The sequence below is a fragment of the Neophocaena asiaeorientalis genome, unplaced genomic scaffold, assembly GCF_003031525.2.
Source record: "Neophocaena asiaeorientalis asiaeorientalis breed wild unplaced genomic scaffold, Neophocaena_asiaeorientalis_V1.1 scaffold192, whole genome shotgun sequence".
NCBI classification, from domain to species: domain Eukaryota; kingdom Metazoa; phylum Chordata; class Mammalia; order Artiodactyla; family Phocoenidae; genus Neophocaena; species Neophocaena asiaeorientalis.
In genome coordinates, this window is record NW_020185326.1 from 3,868,780 (window position 1) to 3,888,759 (window position 19,980).

The 19,980-nt window shown below is 45.5% G+C and overlaps 1 protein-coding gene across 1 annotated transcript in view; it reads right to left on the minus strand.

The window, feature by feature from the left end:
- COL15A1 (collagen type XV alpha 1 chain) overlaps positions 1–19,980 on the minus strand; it is a 153,518-nt gene that overhangs the window by 99,128 nt on the left and 34,410 nt on the right. The window contains exon 2 of the mRNA XM_024734426.1: positions 277–541. Coding sequence (XP_024590194.1) covers positions 277–541 — 265 coding nt within the window. The remainder of the gene's footprint in view (positions 1–276; positions 542–19,980) is intronic.

Consider the following 19,980-nt stretch of genomic DNA (forward strand, 5'->3'; position numbering starts at 1 on the left):
CCTCCGCCCAAGATTGGAAGGGCTGCGCTCAGCTCAGACACCTCGGGTGCCCGGACAGCGCTCCACCCGCTCCGGCCGCCCAGAGACTCCCATTCGCCTCTCAAACCCCCGGCAGCGCCCGGGGAAGCCGTGGCAGAACCACCAGTGCGCACCGAGAGGCGAGGACTCCCTTTTATGTCCAGGAATGAGGCGCGCACCGCAGCTGCGCCCGCAGCCAAAACCAACTTCCCCCAGGTGCGGAGGTAGCCGATGCCACCCTCGGGCCGGGCCGCTTACCTGTCGCGGAGCGGGTCCGGGTGACAGCGGGGAGAAGCACGGAGATGGAAAGCAGCCACAGCAGGCGCCAACACTGCGTGTCCCTCCTGCGAGAAGTGGCGGAGAGAGAGAAAGTGAGGCGGCCGGGAGGGGCCGGGGGGAGCCGGGGCCCGGGGCAGCGAGTCCTACCTTTGCGCCATCCCGCAGTTCCGCGAGCCTCCGAGGGCACCGGGCCGCCGAGCTCCACGGACGGCGACGGGCTCTGCGCGCGGGCCGCTCGCCCTTCCTGCCGGGAACAAAGGCGGCGCTGGGCAGGGGCAGCGGCAACGGCAGCGACGGGCAGGATCCGGCCCGCGCCCTGAGTCACCCGCGCTCTGAAACCCGACTCTGCCGCGCCCTGCGGTCCCCCGTGCTCTGCGCCGCGCCCCACCTCGGGCAGTGCCGCAGCGGCGCACTCACGTCCCGTGGCTCTTGGCCGCGCTGACCACCTCCCCACGCCACTCACCCCCTCGACAGATGCGCGCCCCCCAGCCGTGGCTTCCACCCGGGTGGCCTTGTGTAACCGAGAAAAGCCCCGCGCCCGCGCTCTTGTGGGTCAGAGGGCAGCTCCCTCCGGCCCTCACGTCTGTGCCTGTCCGGGCTGCTCCGCAGACAAAGCACTCTCTTTACGGGCCAATGAAATCCTCTCACCAGCCCAGAAAGGCTGGAATCGCTCTGATTTCCCTAAATGACAATGAAGAAACTGAGGCTCAGAGAGACGCAGTGAATGTCCCAAATTCACACAGCTGGATTGGGCTCCTGACTGCTGTGCCCCGCCCTGCACGCTTGACACACAACCCCCTTGAATGCCCAGGAATGGCCCCCTTGGGGCGGCATAAGTGATTCATGTAAATAAACGCAGCAAAGAGAACCCTAATAAAATTTTAAAATTTATCTACTATTGCAAGGTTTTCCTCTTTATACCTTGCCGGCACCACCATCCTCCACCACCAGAATGTAAGCTCCAGAAGGGCAAGAATTTATATTTGTTTCGTTCTCTGTCTAAAATAGTACCTGGCAGTAGGAGATGCCAATAAACAGGGGACGAATGAAGGAACACAATTCTTAGGTGAGATACCACTCCAGGCACTGTGATGACCGGGGACAGAAGAACCGGTCTCAGCCTACAGAAGCACACATGGGTAGTGTGCATGGTTGGCAGGGAGGGAGCAGAGGGCAGACTATTCCACCTCTACAGATCTTAGCATAGGGCCTGGCACCGGCCAAACCCTCAAATGGTGGCTTTTTTTTTTTTTGGCAATACGCGGGCCTCTCACTGTTGTGGCCTCTTCCGTTGCGGAGCACAGGCTCTGGACGCGCAGGCTCAGCGGCCATGGCTCACGGGCCCAGCCGCTCCGCGGCATGTGGGATCTTCCCGGACCGGGGCACGAACCCGTGTCCCCTGCATCGGCAGGCGGACTCTCAACCACTGCGCCACCAGGGAAGCCCGGTGGCTTTTTATTATTATGATTACCACCAGGCCCAGTAGTGTAAGATATCTGGGGGAGATGAGGCACCACTGAGATCAGCTGAGACCTGGAGAGTTCTGAAGCCAGGCAGGCCCAGGGGCGTCTCTTCCTGGTGCACCAAGCAGCCACAGTGCTGTCACTCTGTGGTCAGTTCCTGGTGTTCCTTTCTAGATGGCAAGTCACCACCCGCAGAGATGGGATGGGGATGGACATCGTAGCTAACATTTATTGAGTGCTGATTGTGTCCTGGCCCTGTGCTAAATGCTTTACTCATGACAATCAATTCCCACAACAGCCCTGGATAGGTGATACTTCAATGATCCTTATTTCATAGATGAGGAAGCTGAGGTTTAAAATGTGCCCAAGCTAGTGCATGACAGGTACCAACACCCATGCTCTTCACCACTCCATCACACTACCTGTCTGTGAACAAGAGGATTACACCCATTTCCCCACCCTTGAAAGCAAAATTGCACTGGAGATAATGGTGCACTCATGCATGAAGGGGTTAATGCCAGCACGGGCAGTGAGGGCTCCAGAGGGAGCTCTGGCCTGGGGTCAGGAGCCTGGATTCCAGTCCAGTTCTGGCCCTAGCTGCAGAGTGAAGTTGGGCAAATCCTTGTGTGACTTTTTATTTCTTCATCTATAAAATGGACGTAATGATCCTGCTGTGGGTGGGTGGCTGGAATGTCGATGAAATCACTTGGATGCCACAGTGCTCTGTCCACTGTAAAGTGCTGTACAGATGTGAGGGGTCAGCTCTGGGATTAATGCACACAGTCTTCAAAAAAGAAAGAAAAACCAGCATGGTCTGGAGAAGGCAGGAGAGGCTTCAGCCCGGTAGTGAAGTTAACCCAGACTCTGGGGTCTATGGAGGGTTTGCAGGGGGGAAGGGGGGTGCAAATAGGAGGGAGGGGAAATGCAGCTCTAGAGCTAGGATGGCCCCACATGAAGCTAACACAAAAGGCAAAGTGCATTCTAACAAAACGGTTAGGCTTCTTTCTTATTCTGTGAATATGAATTCTTCTCCCACTTGCAGCCATGCTGTGCTGGACATACCTTATTTTATTATGAATTACTAACCGTAAAGAATTTGCCTTATTAGTTCTATATCTTTTATTGCTTATAAAGTACCACATCAACTGGGAATGTAATTGATTTTCTTAGAACTATAGGAGATATGTATATGTATAGCTGATTCACTTTGTTATACAGCAGAAACTAACACACAATTGTAAAGCAATTACACTCCAATAAAGATGTTAAAAAAAAGAAAGAACTAGAATTCTACATTGCTTCGAAAGAGCCACATCAACTATGATTATATAATAGTTCTATTGTCCTATTTGATGCTTAAAACCACAGGTTGTGAACTGGTGGCCGTGGGCTCAATTTGTCCCACAGATATGTTTTGTCCAGCCTGCCTGGTGTCAACCTCCAAATTAAATTAGTTAGCAATATATTTGATAATTAGTTGATTTTACATTAAAATCCAGAATTCTGGCTTCTTTTTAAATTTTTGGAAAACCTGGCAACATGGGGCTTGCATTCCCTGTGCCAGTGATTGATTTGCATGAAAAGCGGGTGGCTGCCTTCAGTCAAGGCCATGTTCTCCAGTTTGCCATGATCCCTACCATCCCTATTGTTCCCCAACACCAAGCCTAAGAATCATTTGCCATTTCTCATCACATATGCACTCTGCCTTTTCTTATAAGAAAGAGAAAAGTGGAATAGATTGAGCATTCATATCTCAGTTAGAAATGGGGGGGAAACATATATAGACAGAGAAGGGGAGCATGTTTCAAGAAAGATGTGGAAGAACATATTTCTACATGTTTAATATACAAATTAAGAATACCTACATTGAAAAAATGAAAACTAAAATGCCGTGATGAAAAAACCTGGTCCCCCTCAGTTATGCATGTTACCTGATGGATGAAAGGATAGCTGTATTTTGATTGGTGGGCTTGATTGTGGTCCAATTTATCAGTCCAAGATACATATGCATAAATCAGCAGTTTCCTTTATTATTCTGACAGGGAAGTCGTTTGTGCACATTTCATAGTTTGTTGGTTCTGTGTAAGTATCTGATAATATCTAATTCACTAGAATCTAAAGATATAAGTCCCCAGAGCACACTTCTTTCCTACAAAGGACTGGAAATGGATGCATGTTAATATTGTTAATTTTGTACCTATTTCACCTGGGAAGCCAGATCATGTTCCTAGGTAATCAGGGCTCTCATTTTTAAAGTTGGGCCTGGAGGTGGGAACTGTGAACTCAGACTGATGGAGGACAGGGAGGGCATCCGGCCTGGAAGCTGAAGGGGGACCAAATGGTCCCAGCTGCCGGTGTGGGAGGGATGGGGGCAGGATGCCAAGCAAGATGTTTCGCCTCCTGCCAGACTGTGTTTTGAGGGTTTAAGCGATTTCCTTCTATTCAATATGAAGTTGTAGAAATAGCCAAGAGGAAGCTTTGTGTCATATTGGAGCTGGTCTAAATTGTTTACCACGGCTTCAGTACAATCTGCGAGATCGGGACGTGTGGAGGTGGGGGGATCTATGTCCCAGCTCTTGACGGACTCAACTAAATTAACGGGCTGTTCCATTTTCCTATAAACCACCCAACTGTCCCAGTAAACTCAATCTCCAAAAGCATTCTCCGGACTGTCTCAAGCAGCTGGAAGGGGCACAAAAATCAGTGAGAAGCATCCCAGGTTGTGGTTTAGGAAGAAGTTACGAAGAACATAGCGCATGTCTTTCTGAACATGTTTCCTCGAGACGTGGGGACACGTGAGGAGCTGTGGTGGGGAAGTTCACAGGAGACACTCAAAGCTTGCATCTTCATCTGGTTTCAGGAGCAGAAAAAGCAGAATAGACCTAACTAGCTGACTAGAAAAGAATTAACTGGAATATCCAGAGAAAAGGGCTGCCCTTTGGGTAAACAAGAGAAAACAATGACAGTGTAATCCCACAAGTGCCTTCCACGGAGGATGCTTTTGTTCTGATGAGCACCCTGATGTGTCTGGCTATGCCAAGGGAGACCATGGGCTACTAAGAGCTGATTTGTTCCACATGAGAGATGAATATGAAAATCTGACAATCCTAGTGGGACAAGAAAAAAAAAGGAGGGAGGGTGTGTCAAACACCTCTTAGGTGCCACTGCCAGTGCCCGTCCCTACCCTCTGCCTCCATCATTTATGTGCACCATAGGCAAGGTCATCCAGCTGCCAGCAACTGCTTCCCTTCACCTGAGCACTTTCTCTGGCTGCTGGAGCCTGCTCTGCCCACAGCATAGCGGACTGGAAGTGCTACGGAATCAGTGCTGACCCCCCAGCTGCTCTCAACCAGTGGCTGACAGGATAAAAACCTGGGCTCCCTTTCCCATTTGGTGGGAACGTCTAGACACCCAGAGTCCCCATCCCCGTCACAGCCCCTTGCCCCTTACCCACACTGAGCACCTCTCCCTTCCTGCCCAGGGCCTCCCTGCAGATGCTGACCTCTGACACACTGCCTAATCCACTCGGCCCGGGCAACCTGGAAGTGCAGGAGAAATAACACCACACAAAGCAAATATTTAGCCAATGGAAGCCAGCAAATACATTTCTCTCCCTTCTTCAACCAGATGCACCGTCCTGAGAAAGTCATTTATACGCCATCTGAGAGATGCTCTCACAAGACCGAGTGATCAATCATCTAATGCCTCTCATTGGCTCTTCCTCCTTCCCTGCTTCACTTCTCTTTTCTTCACTTCCGCTCCCTAGGATTTTACTCCCTAATACCAAAGAGGCACCTAAGACTAACACCTGAGTGACCCAGGATAAGCTAGGTGGTGGAGTTTATCTCTCACACTCATGATCTTAACAGGGTTTCTAGAGTGGTTGTCACCTCCATCTCACCAGGTCCCATTAGCATGATGTTACCAAATAGGGGACCAGCATTATGATCTGCGTCATATTAGGATGACAAGGCCCCTATGGACTATAGTATAACAGAGAACAGGAGAGTTAACATAGCCCTGGAGCCAAAAAATGAACCTGGACTATTCTTCTTGCCATATGAAAGCAAATTGCTTTTGATTTCCCCCTGCATAGAGACGGTGACTGCATTTGCCAGATCATGGTGCATCCCAAGTGTCAAAGGTTGTATTGATATATTCCAGTAGCTACCACATCTGACATGGCAGCTTCAATTGAGGCTACCATCTGGCCAAGTTTATAGCAATCCACTATTATCCACCACAATCCATTTGGTTTTTTCAAAGGCCATTCAGGAGAATTCGTGGAAATACAATGGGACCCACTACCCCTGCACCATGTAACTGTTAATAGTAGCTCTAAACTCTGCAATATTTGCTGGGATGTGGTATTGCTTCTGATTTACTCTAGGAGGTAGAAAAAGGAAGGTAGTTTCAAGGACTTCCACTAGACCTTTTCGTAAGTCAGGTAGCTAATACAAAGGTTCTGCCAGAAGCTAAGTATCATGTGATTACATAGAGAAATGGGCACAAAATGTGTTGGTCTTTGTATCTCACAATGCTCACCAGAGAGCATCCATCACAGAGGAGACAGGCAACAACCGGGTGGACAGAGTGGCTCATCCTGTGGATGTTAGCTAGCCTCTTGCCCTGGCGACCCCAGGGCTGACATGGTGGAGCCTTAAGAAGAGTGACAGTGATGGCCAGGGTAAATGTTAGGCAACGGCTCAAGAACATGGGCCCCATCCTTCTGAAGCAGATCTACCTCCTGACGTTGTGGAATGGCCAACCCGCCAGCTGCAGAGATTGACACAGAGCCCTCAAAATAGTACCATTCCTCGAAGAGACCACCCAGGCTCTTGATGGCAAGTTGATTTCTTCGGACCCCTTCCTGAGCAATTCTTCCCTACCAGGATCGATTCCTATCTGGATATGAGTTTGCCTTCCCTGACCAAGTACCTTTGCCGGCACCATCATTCAGTGAGTAGCAGAATGCTTGATATATCAGTGTGGTGTCCCATACAACATTGTCTCAAATGAAGGGACTCACTTTATGGCAAAAGAGGTGTGAAAATTGGTGAACGACCAAGGAACCCACTGGTTTTAGCATTACCACATCACCCAGAAGCCACTAGCGTAATACAATGGTGGAATAGCCTGTTAAAGGCTCAGCTAAGGCATCAGCTTAGGGACAATACAGTGCAGGGTTGTGGCACTGTCCTCCAGAACACGGAACCCATGGTCACTGTATGGCCCTGTGTCCCCAGTAGCTAGAATACTTGGGTCTGGGAATCAAGGGATAGTACTAGGATTGAGCCCTTTCTCTCTCTCTTCCAGTGATCCACTGAAACCCTAGGCTCTTTTGGGGTAGAGGTGCTGATTTGCAGGGGAAGAATTCTTCCAAGGGATATAGTAAGGCCACTAAACTTGAAGCTGAGAGTACCACCTGGTTACTTTGAGTTCTTCATGCCAGAGAGCCAGCAGACAAAGAAAACAGTGGCTGCATTAGTGGGGATAAGAACTCTGATTACCATGAGAAGTGTTAACAGTGACTACCTTATGGGGTCAGAGAGGAACTCAGGTAATTTCTTGGGGATTTCTTGGTGGCTCCATATTCCATAATGATGGTAAATGAGCAAATGAAATAGTCAAGGCAGCTAAGAGAACAGACCCTTAAAGGATAAAAGTCTCAGTCACTCTGCCAATCAGCATTAGTCAGCCCCAGTCCAGACCAGTGTTTCCTAACCTGTGGCCCACGGGCATCAGAATAATTTCATGGGGACAATGTTAAAAGCGTAGCTTCCAAATCTCTACTCAACACCTACCAAATCAGGATGTCTGCAGGCAGAATCAGGGAACTGGAATTTTAAGAAGCTCCTCTGGTCCATCTTATGTGCACTGAAGTTTCATCGCCACTGGCCTAAAGTTTCACATCTATATTTCTCACAGCACCTGGTTCTTGACCTCTATCTTGGCATTTCTTGCCTTAGGACACTTTCCTGTTCAAATATAATCCCCCACAGTGATGCATTTGCAGTTTCTAGCTCAGACAGGCTGCCAAGACCTCTCTTGGATGGATTTTCCTATTTACCATACCCTTGAAAGAGCAAGAGATCATGCATTCTGTTCAGTTAAGGCCTTTAGAATCCAAGATTTTGGAAACAAAGCAGCCCAGAAATGGAAGGGACCTTGCACATGATCCCAAATCCAATCTAATCCATCTCTGCTGTGCAAATTCAAAGAAATAAGACAACCAGGGGATCCCCTGCCTGCCATTTGGCTAAAGAAGAGGGCCTGTTGAAGAGGATGTGTGCAAACCTCTCTCCTGGGGGCTGTCTGCCTTCCATCCTGCTCCCAACCCCTCATCAATATATCTGATAATAACTGTCCTTTATCTGTAAAGAAGGGTGTGGCGAATATGGAAGTATTCAAGTTAACTGCTATTTTTGTCTCAAGGAGGATGAGGGTTGATAAATGTGTCTTTGTGATAAGCCAGAGAGGGCAGGACGTGAAATCTGTCCAAACTGATAGGAGCTTTATCACTGACTAAGGACCGATGTCCCCAGAGCGTAAGGCCACACCTTGCTTTTGAGAGTGGTCAGTAAGTGGTACAGCTTCCAAAAAATACAGCCCCTCTCTCTCCCCACTTATGTGCCTCACTGCCTCCTGTTCTGGCTCTGTTGGCCTTGACTGCAAATCCGCAGGAGAGGTCTTGGATCAGCAATAGATTGCATCTTCCTCTTTACTCAACCCTATAAGTTCAAGTGTTTGGTCAATGGCACCCCTAGTGGGTGTCCAAGTAAGGAAGTTTCTTTTGTCACCATGAATGGGGATGCTACTGGCATTTGGCAGGCAGGGGCCAGGGATGCTGAATTCCACAATGCAAGAGGCAGTCTACACAACAAAGAAATAGCCCAGCAAAAGTACCAGCTGTGCCCACACTGAGAAATACTAGCAGATTGTGACTTTCAAACTTTTTTTGACCAAGACGCTTGGTCTCACAATCCCATAAACACATACTTCTGAAACAAAAGTTTCATGCAACAGTATTTGCACTTATTACATGTAATGAGCTCAGGTATTTTCTACTCTATTCTGTGCTATTCCACTGAATTAAAAAAAAAAAAAAAAAGAGGCTGGTCAAAACCTACTAAATAGATTTCATGACCTACAAATGGGCCAAAACCCATATTAGGATGTAATCATTTCAAAACTCTTAATCAGCACCAGCGGTGGGAATATAGAGGGACCCTTACTGTAAGAATCATTTGTTTGCTCTCACCCACACTACTTGACTTAGTAAATTTCAGGGTAAAGTGAAAGCCCCAGTGACTTCTGATGAGCTAAACTTGTCTTGCTCTGTCTCCCGAAGAGATGCCCAAAGAGAGACAAACAATTGTCCATCGTTGAAGCGTGCGGTTTTCACAGGACCCTGCTCTGAACCAGGCGGCCCATGTGTTTTGCATTTCCCCACAGTGGGAACAGATGGATCTGACCATTCAAAAGCTTTTGCAGGGTAGGGCTGAGGACCCTGAACTCAGCTGAAAGGCTTTAAGAGAATACTTCTCACCTTCTTTGAACTACAGCGTGACACCTATGGCAGAGGGCAGCCTGGCTCTCCAAATCAATCCCAAACCTCCCTGCCACTGTGTGCAAGCAGACCAGGTTCTAATATGGAGGAAGAAGTGCAAGAATAGATGCCACCTGGGAGGCTGAGGGCAGGGCCAGGTTCAATGGGTGGGGCTGTGACACTGGCTGGTGGGATACCCAGCCACCCTTTGACACCTCCTGACCACTAAGGTCAGTCACAAACTGATCCCTTCTTCCAGCTGCTTCCTCTGATATTTTTACCACACTCTTAACAACCGTCATATCAACATATTACTTTAAATGGTCTAAATGCTACCACTTTCAGAAAAATGTGGCCTTCCCCCTGCCTCTCCATGGACAGTCCCTCCCTATATAATCCCTTCCTATATGGACAGGAAAAGCATATATATATATCCTGGATTTTGTGACTTGTTTTCCTTACATGTAGAGCTCTTGAGAAAAGCATCTCACTCTCTCTCCAGCACCCCAGTGCCACCAAGGATTCAGACAACCCCTCGAATACTCCCCACACCTGCTCCATGCTCTGGGAATCCCAACCCTGCCAGGCCTCTCGTTCTTAATGACGCATGAAACATCATACATCTTCCCACCAGAAAGCTGACAAAATAAAATGTTGGCTTGCTCTGGCCTGAGCAGGTCTGTATTCTTACAATCTAAACAAGATTATGATGACCTGCGTAGGTAGGGGCTTTCAAGGCTTCCTTACCACTTATCTCATGTCATTATCACAACAGCCCTGGAGGCGGCAGGGCATGTCTTATTATCCCTTTCAGAGATGAGAAAACTGAAACTTAGAAGGGTTAAGTAGCTGACTTTCTCAAGGCCAGTAGGTAATGAAGGGCAGAGCTGGAACTTCAACTTGGCCGCCCATGCATATTCCACTCACATTTCACTGTCTCCACCACCACCTGGGTTAGGCACCCAGGTTTTATTCAGAACTCCATTCACCTCCCTCGTTATCCAGGGGATACACGAAAAGACAACTGAGAGTTTTTCACCTTCACGTGGGAAGTTGCAGGAGTTTCACAGGACTTCAGTGGGAGATGCAAGTTTCCAACGGCAAGTCCAAGGAAATCCCAACATGCAATTTTCACCACCTCAACATTTGTGCTTCACAAATAATATTTGCCAAGAAGGATGATTGCTGATGTGGGTGCCTTGCTGTTTGGTGGGAGCTGGTCCTTCAGGCCCCCAATTCCAATAGCTGCCTGTGGCCTGTGAATAAAGAGGAAAGATCAGAGCTGGCATTGGTGTCTTTGGCCAGACGAGTCTGTGTCTGAGAAGGCAGTAGCTCACTACAGGTAGCCAGCGACTCAGTGCAGAGCCGTGAAACTAGAGACTGGGGTAGCTCTCTAGAAGAGCTCCTGGTCTGTGGCTGTTTTGTGAAGGAGCGAGTAGCCTCTCCACTTGAGAAATTCCTAAAAGTCCTCCGGTATTCAGCCCAGGGAAATGGCTGATGGTTATACTGATCACATGAGTCATCAAGAAAAGGTTAAATTGTGCTCTGCGGGTTCTTTTTAGAAAAGCTCCGAAGTGTAAAACATCTTAGCAAAGACTCTCATCAAAAACAAATAGAATCAAAAGTAACTTTTTTAAATTAAGAAGGGCAAGCTTTAATAACTTAGAAAACTATTAGAACCTCTCTTTGCCCAAATTTTTACATAGATGTGTTACACGGGATTTTTTTGAAGCCAAATTTCCTCTTTTATGTTTGTGAACCTCATGAAATGGAACACCTACCTTCTTCAAAAGATACTTTGGAGCCATAAAAATGTTCATACACTATGACTCCATAATCCCCTTCTGGGAAGCTAGCCTAAGAAAATACCCTGAAATATGGGAAAACCATATGTAGAAAAATACTCATCAAAGACTTGCTTAGTGAAAAACTGGAAGCAGCCCAAATATTCAAAAAGGGGGAGGAGGATGATAAAATAAATTAGGGTATAAGCCTTGAATAAATATTCTATAACCATTAAAAATGATGGCATGAAGTTTATGAAGGATCAGAGAAAATACTTATGATAAAGTATTACATAAAAAAAAGTCTGGAAAAATATTTGCACACACATGATTTATAAAAACAAGCAGGGAACATAAAAATGTACTTGTCACTGTGTCAATGTGGTAGCATTATGGATATTTACCTTGTTTTCAAATTTCTCTAATAGTATTATATCTCTTCTTTTTTTAAAAAAGTTCAATCCCTAAAAAAAAAAAAAAGAAAGGCAATAGATGCTATTAATGCTTTAAGTAGGAAGAAACACCATGAGTAGAGGTTGGGGGGTAAGTTAAGATGAGAAACTGCCCATCTTATTGCCCAAATATTGTGTCTTTAGAATTGCTTCATGTTTTATGAAATAAATATAAAAGGTATGCAAAAAGCATATATAAAAATATAGTTTTGTTTAAGGCACAGAAAAGTCCAAATTATATTACTGCAGAAACCATTCAGGGTTTAAAGCTTCTTTTATTTCTATGTTTTCAGGTTACTATGGAACTACTTACAAGGGGCTTCTTGTCAAGGAGCATTGAGATGATGCCTAGTGTCTCCTTACAGTTTTTATTTCATCTGCAGCACTTGGTATGCCATGATCAGGTGGATATGGGTGTTGGGTTTAGAAAACAAATCTCATTTTCTCCCTCCACCATCCAGGACACTTAGAATCATGGAAGAACTGGAAGGAAACTCCAGGTCATTCAGGTAGAAATCTCCTTAGCAGGATCACATGTCCCAGTGAGGTTGGGGGGAGGGGGGACATGCAGGGTCCCTGACTCACTATATAAGTGTGACTCCAGAGTCAAAATTCTGCTCGGGGGCAAAACAAGGTCAATTTACAAAGGTGAAAAAATAAACACACGAATCCAAATCCAAATCCCTGGGAAAATGCAAACTGGAAGTGTAAATCAAAGGAACATAGTTCTTGACACAAGAAAAATAAGGGGGAAGGCATAAAGACACCTGTTGGTACCTATTACTGCATAACAAACTACCCTAAAATTTAGCAGCTTAAAACAAGAACCACTTTATAGTATTTCACAATTTTATGGGTCAGGAATTCAGGCAGGGCTCAGCAGAGAAATGCTTTTGCTTTTCATGGCATCTGAGGGCACTCAGTGGTACTCAGCTTGCAAATGAGTCTAGAGGATTCAAAGATTCCCTCATGTGTCCGATGCCTGGGGAGGCTGGCAGCCTGGGCTGGGCTGGATCTGTTGACCACAGCTCCTACACCAGGCCTCTCTAGCACAGCCGTCTCCTCGGTATATTGGAGCTCTTACATGGTAGCTGCCATGGCCCAGAGCAAGCATTTAGAGGCCTAGACTTCTTGCAAACTGGCTGGAAATTCCAGAACATCACTTCTGTCATATACTATTGGTCAAACAATCAGTAAGGCTAGCCCAGGTTCAAGGTGGGGAGGAGGCAGTGCAAAGTCATAGAGGTGGAGTTCGTGTGTACATCGCTGGTGATGATGGAAATTGGTACATTTTGAGAAGGCACCTTGTCAATATGTACAGAATACATAAAACCATTCATCCGTTTTGGACCCCTGTCACAGTCCTGGGCATTCATCTACCCTAAAGAAATAATTATACTAGAGACATGAAAGATTTACTATTATCTATCAGAGTGACAAAAATAAACAAAACCTAAAAGTCCAACAGTAGGAAAATGACTAAGGCTTAACACCACTCTGGAATAGTAAGTAGCTATTAAGAATGTTAATTATGAAAGTTTTACATAGAAACATGGAAAATATTTACAGTGTGGTGTTAAAAAGAAAAAAACACCAAAGGTTATATGCATGCAAACAGGGATCAAAGGAGAACAGACAGGAATAAAAATAGTTGTATTAGGATAATGACATTAGATCATTATTTTTCCTATTAGATTTTTTTCTTTAAAATACAAGGAACAGAGAGAATCATGTTAAACACCACCACAGGGGATGCAAACAGCAAAATCCAGTTAGTGTGGGACACTAACTCTACAGGATAAATGATCAGTTTTTTTCAACAAATAAATTACGAGGGAAAAAACAAAAGGAAGGGGAATCTAGAGGTTTAAAGAGACTTGTCAACCCACTGGAATAATTGGGCATTATTTCGATCCTGATCCAAACAAATGAATTGCAGTGACAATATTCAAGACACTTAGGGCAAATTTGAACTCTGGGCTTTTGTTTATCTTAAGGAATTATTGTTTATCTTGTTAAAGATGATAATGGTACTGTGGATAATTTTTAAAGTCCTTATCTTTTAGAGATAACTACAGAAATGTTTACAGATTAAATGATACGATATCTGGGATTTGCTCCCAAAAATATGGAGTGGTGGGAGCAGTGGATGGGGTGAAGATGAAAGGAGATAAGGAGTTGGTAGTTGGGGGGAAGGGTGGTATTATACTGTTCTCTTCTGCATTTCTTTGAAAGTTTCCGTAATAAAAAAAGGTGTTCGTTTTCAATGTCATTTAAGGTTGCTGAACGAAGGGACAAGCCAGGCTGTGCGTTGGAGGGATGCATCGGACATAGGTGTGGAAAGGATGCCACAGGAGCCTGGGGGTGAGGAAGGCCTTAACCTGAACAGTGGGGGACTTAGAAATCCAAACAGGTTCTTACGGACAGGAGACCTGGCCCTGGTCCCAGGTGGCTGCTTCAAGCCTTGTGCCCAATCAAAGTCTCAGTTGCCTCAGCCATTAGCAAGGATAAAGATCTTACCTTGAGATGCACCAGTGAAGCTATTTGATGCCTTAAAGATTCTGGTACCAGTTCCCAAAGGTGGATGTGTGTTGGGAGGGGTAGGTTCCCCCACACCATCAAGCAGTTCTCTGCACCTGGGTGTCCTAAAATTCAACTCAATTCTGACACTGCTAGCAGCAGATCACACAGTGAAAGGTTTAGTCCTACAAGATGGCTACCCTCCCACCACTTCAAACGTCGTTGCAAGTCGATGTTGTCACCTGTGCTTCCGACCAACTGGCTATAGAGTGAAGGATCCAACGACCTCCTTCTTGGGTTTGGTTAATTTGCTAGAGCAGTTCACGTAACTCATGAAACATTTTACTTACTAGATCAGTGGTTTATTATAAAAGGATATAACTCAGGAACAGCCAGATGGAAGAGAGGCATAGCATAAGGTCAGGGGAAAGGGTGTGGAGCTCGGAGCATCGAAGCCCTCTGGGACTGCACCATTCTCCCCAGAGCTCCACGTGTCCACCAACCCTGAAGCTTTCTGAACCCCATCCTTCTGGGTTTTTATGGAGGCTTCAATCATAAGCCATTGGCGATAGAACTCAACCTCCATCCCCCCCCACCCCCGGGGTCTGGAGGTGGGACTGAAAGCTCCAACTGGCAACCAGCCCCCATTCTTAGGTGCTGGTCTAAAAGTCACTTCATTAACACAACAAAAGACACCTTTATCCCTCTCAGCACAGGAAATTCCAAGGGTTTTGGGAACTCTGTGCCAGAAATGGGGATGTAGATCAAATATATATTTCATATTACAAATATCATAGCCCATGTTGGGCAGAAAAGCTGTTGGGTGCTGTGCACACATTAGGAGCAGCATAAGGCCCAAGCTCCAGCCATGCTTGGCCAGGTCACCCAGGGCCCTGGCCTGCCCTGGTCTGTGAGAGGACACATGGTGACCTCAGCTGCTGATTACTCTTCAGATTGCAGGAAAGGAGGGGATGCCAGAAGCCAGAGTCCCAGAGAGAAGCCAGCAGGGCCCCTGTCATCCACCACCCAACAGCAAGTCCTGGGGGGACAGGGATGGGAGAACAGTCCTGTCCTTGACCTTTAGCTACAGAGGCCTCAGAACTGGAGAAGATCATGAACTGTTTCCAAGCGGACACAGGGGTCCAGGTAGGACGGACAAAGAAGGGCTGCCTTGAGCAGGCGGGGGCAAGAAGTGGCTGCCACGGGCACTCTCGCCTCCTTCCTCTCTCCCGAGGAGGAAGGATCGAAGCCTGGCGCTAAGTTCCAGCTGTGCCACCTTGGGCAAGTCACTCCACCTCCTTGACCGGCAGTGTGTCCTCTACAAAGTAGAGACAGTAATAATACCTGTCTCAGAGGGTTGTTAAGTGGCATCAGAAGACCGTTAACAACTAGGAGTTCGCTCCCCATTCATCACCCCTCCAGTCAGAGCCCTGGGCAGTAGCTGTCTCCATATTCTAAGCAAGGGTCTCACTTCAAGGGAGATATTTAAGATTCAGAAGCCTCATTAGAGATCTGATGTGCTTTGTCTGGGATGTGATTTTTAGAAGCTCCCCAAGTTACTCCAGTGGGCCGCAGTGCTGAGAATTCCTCGTGATACTCCTGATAAAGATCAAGTGAATGAATAAAATCAGGCTTTTTTTCTTATTGCACTTTAGGGCCAAGTGCAGCTGAATGGGGGGTCTTGGGGTCCAAAGATTTGGGAAATTAAAGAAAAATTTAACCCCTCAGAAACTAGGGTCAACTCTGGAATGTTGTCACGTGTTTAAAGCTTGGAGATTTGGCCAAGCCTCATTTAAGTTTGCTTTTCTTATAACATGATGAATAGTTCTGTGTTGGTTCCCCCCACCACCACCATTATCTTGCAATGGCCCTTATTCAAAGGCTTGAAAAATCTGATGAACCATGTCTCTCTGATACACATGTCTAAGAATAAATTAGAAAATATTCGAAATATATTTAGGAAAAAAATGCCATTTGGTACCACAAGAATTGAGGGTTTATAGAAAGACGCTGTTCAGAATAAATGTCAGGCATTCTTTTTGGATGAATAAGCCCCTGCAGAGGTCCCAGCAAGACTGGTCAGTTCATCCCTCAGTTCGACTCGTAAGTGCTCATTGATTCTGTGGAAGGCGTTCTGGAATGGGGTTGGAACTCCAACACACGCACAGAAATGACATGGAAACTCTTGGTCCAGTCCTGGGAGATGGATGCTTTCTTTCCTTTCTCAAAGCCAGAGGGATCTGGCAGTGTTTTCTCATACTTCTCTCTTTTACTCTTGGAATCTTCATGCCCCCGGAGATTTAATGAGTGGTTCTCAAAATGTGGTCTCTGGACTAGCTTGCTAGAAATGCAAATTCCCCTGCCCACACAGCAGACCTACCGAATCAGAAATTCTGGGATGGGGCCCAGCCATCAGTGCTTTCACCAACCTTCCAGGAGATTCTGATCCACTGGAGTTGAGAACTACTGATTACGAGCACAGACGGATCATGAATAGACTTTCAGAGCTTCCACGTCAGCTCTGCCACTTATCATTCAGGTAAGTCACTTCACCTCTCTGATCCTCTGTTTCCTCTGCGAAAAATAAGAATAATAGCCTACCACTGTAGGCTCGTTTGAGGATTAAGGGAACGGATGCAAGTGGAGTGTTTAGCACTGCTCCTTGCAGGGCTGGGATTAGGGTGAAGCGAATGAGGTGCCTACAGTCCTGTGGACACCTCCTTAAATTCTGCATCCAGAAATGGCTCACTTACCTCACCCTCGACCCAGCCCTGGTTCTTGATATTCCAAAAGTGCTCTGTAAATGGCTGCTACTATTTTATATTACTGAGGGGCCATCCATCTTCAGGGCCTTGACCATTCAAAGTTCCGGAGTCAAAGTCTTTAGACAGTTTGGTGTAGAGGAAAGAGCACTGGTTCTAGAATTCGCAGGCCAGGATCTGACCTCTAGGAATGCCAGGCAAGGAGAGGGGTGCACAGTAGAGGTGGGGCAAGCCCAGCTCCCCTAGACAGGTTCCTTTCACTGGGCAGGGCCCTTTCTTCCCTGTTTCCTTCATTCTGAGAGAAACAGAGGCCACTCTTGAGTTTGGACCCTCTCCCATCTGTGATCACTGTATTTTCTGTATCAGTAGATACCGAAAAGGCATTTGACAAAATCCAACATCCATTCTTGATGAAAATTTCAGCAAATTAAGAATTGAAGAGGAATAGAAGAGGACTTCCTCCTTCTGTCAAAGGGCCCCCACAAACCCCACTGCTAACATCGTACTTACTATAAGATGCCCCTCTCCATCTAGGATCAGGAACAAGATAAGGATGTCCATTTTCACTGCTATTCTTTGCTGCACCAGAGGCTCTAGTTAGTTGATTAAGGCAAGAAAAAGAAACAAAAGGCATCCACATTGGAAAAGAAGTAAAACTGCCTTTATGCACAGATGACCTGACTGTCTATGGGGAAAATCTGATGGAATCTACAGTAAAGCTACTAGAACTAAGGAGTGAGTTTAGTGAGGCTGCAGGATACCAAATCAATGTACAAAAATCAACTTTATTTCTATATACTAGCAATAAAAATTGGAATTTAAAATGTAAAAATAATGTCATTTATAATAGCATAAAATATGAAATAATTAGGTATAAATCTGCCAAAGATTTGAAAGACCTGTGTTGAAAACTATAAAACATTGCTGAGTGAAATTAAATAAGATCTAAATAAATGGAGAGATAACCCATTACCTAATCCAAGGGTGCAAAGATTGACCCCTATGTTTCTTCTCAGAGTCTTATAGTTTTCATTCATTTTGACTTCATTTTTGTATATAGTGTGAGGCAGGAGTCCAACTTTATTCTTTTGCATGTGGATATCTGGTTGTCCCAATACTATTTGGTGAAGACCCTATTTTTCCCCCATTAAACGGTCTTGGCACCATTGCAGAAAATCATTTAATCATAAATATGAGGGTTTCTTTCTAGATTCTCAAATTCTGTTCCCTTATATATACGTCTACCCTTATGTGAATACCCCACACAGTCTTGATTGTTATAGATTTGTAGTAAATTTTGAAATCATGAAGTTTAAGTCCTGCAACTTTAGTCTTCATTTTCAAGATTGTTTTGGCTATTCAATTTGGACAACTGATTTTTTTTTAACATCTTTATTGTACTATAATTGCTTTGCAGTGTTGTGTTAGTTTCTGCTGTGTAACAAAGCGAATCAGCTATATGCATACGTTTATCTCCATATCCCCTCCCTCTTGCATCTCCCTCTCACCCTCCTTATCCCACCCCTCTAAGTGGTCGGCAAAGTACCGAGCTGATCTCCCTGTGCCATGCCGCTGCTTCCTACTATCTATTTATATTTGGTAGTGTATATATATCAGTGCTACTCTCTTACTTCGTCCCAGCTTATCCTTCCCCCTCCTCGTGTCCTCAAGTCCATTCTCTATGTCTGTGTCTTTATTCCTGTCCTGCCCCTAGGTTCACCAGAGCCATTTTTTTTTAGATTCCATATATATGTGTTAGCATACGGTATTTGTTTTTCTCTTTCTGACTTACTTCACTCTGTATGACAGACTCTAGGTCCATCCACCTCGTTACAAATAACTCAATTTCGTTTCTTTTTATGGCTGAGTAATATTCCATTTTATATATGTGCCACATCTTCTTTATCCATTCATCTGTTGATGGACACTTAGGTTGCTTCCATGTCCTGGCTATTGTAAATAGAGCTGCAGTGAACATTGTGGTACATGACTCTTTTTGAATTATGGTTTTCTCAGGGTATATGCCCAGTAGTGGGATTGCTGGGTCATATGGTAGTTCTATTTTTAGTTTTTTAAGGAACCTCCATACTGTTCTCCATAGTGGCTGTAACAATTTACATTCCCACCAACTGTGCAAGAGGGTTCCCTTTTCTCCACACCCTCTCCAGCATTTATTGTTTGTAGATTTTTTGATGATGGCCATTCTGACTGGTGTGAGGTGATACCTCATTGTAGTTTTGATTTGTATTTCTCTAATGATTAGTGATGTTGAGCATCTTTTCATGTGTTTGTTGGCCATCTGTATGGCTTCTTTGGAGGAATGTCTATTTAGGTCTTCTGCCCATTTTTGGATTGGGTTGTTTGTTTTTTTTGATACTGAGCTGCATGCGCTGCTTGTATATTTTGGAGATTAATCCTTCGTCAGTTGCTTCATTTGCAAATATTTTCTCCCATTATGAGGGTTGGACAACTGATTTTTGACAAAGCTGTAAAAGTTGTTTAGTGGAGAAAGCATGGCCTTCTCAATATATAGAATTCCGGAACAACTGGATATCCATATGTCTTGATTTTTTTACTCTCTTCTGCTCATGACCCCTGCTTTTGGCTCAACCCCTATTTTCTGAAATGCTTGTACTCTTCTAAAGTTCTTTTTCTTATTCCTTTTCAAAAACATAAATTTAATTAATCTTAATTAAATTTAAATCTTCTTGGTCTGTGCTTTCTCTTTTCGCAGGCTATGCCTTATCTCTCCATTCATAGATGATTTCTGAAATCTGGGAGTGTGACCAGCTTAAAGGGCAAAACTGATGGAAGCCAAGGAAGCAGCCTGTGAATCTGTTCTCTGTGCCTTCCTCAGTCAGTGGCCTTCCTTCCCCCTGGTCAACTCTGGGGAAGGACCTGAGTAGCCACAGCTACAAGGATTCTGGCACCTGCAGGGCCATCAGGCACTGGGCAACTTCTCTAACTTGGTTTCTGAAGGAGTCAGGGCCTCCTCAGCCTCCACGTCTACTTTGTCCATGAGCATAACATATGTCTTGTGACATAAATCAAGTTATCTAGTGCATGGATGTCCAGCTAACCTTGCAAACAGGCCTCAGAGGTCCTGATTTGGCCACTTGTATGGCGGGAAGTACCAGGAGAGCTCTGCGTGGC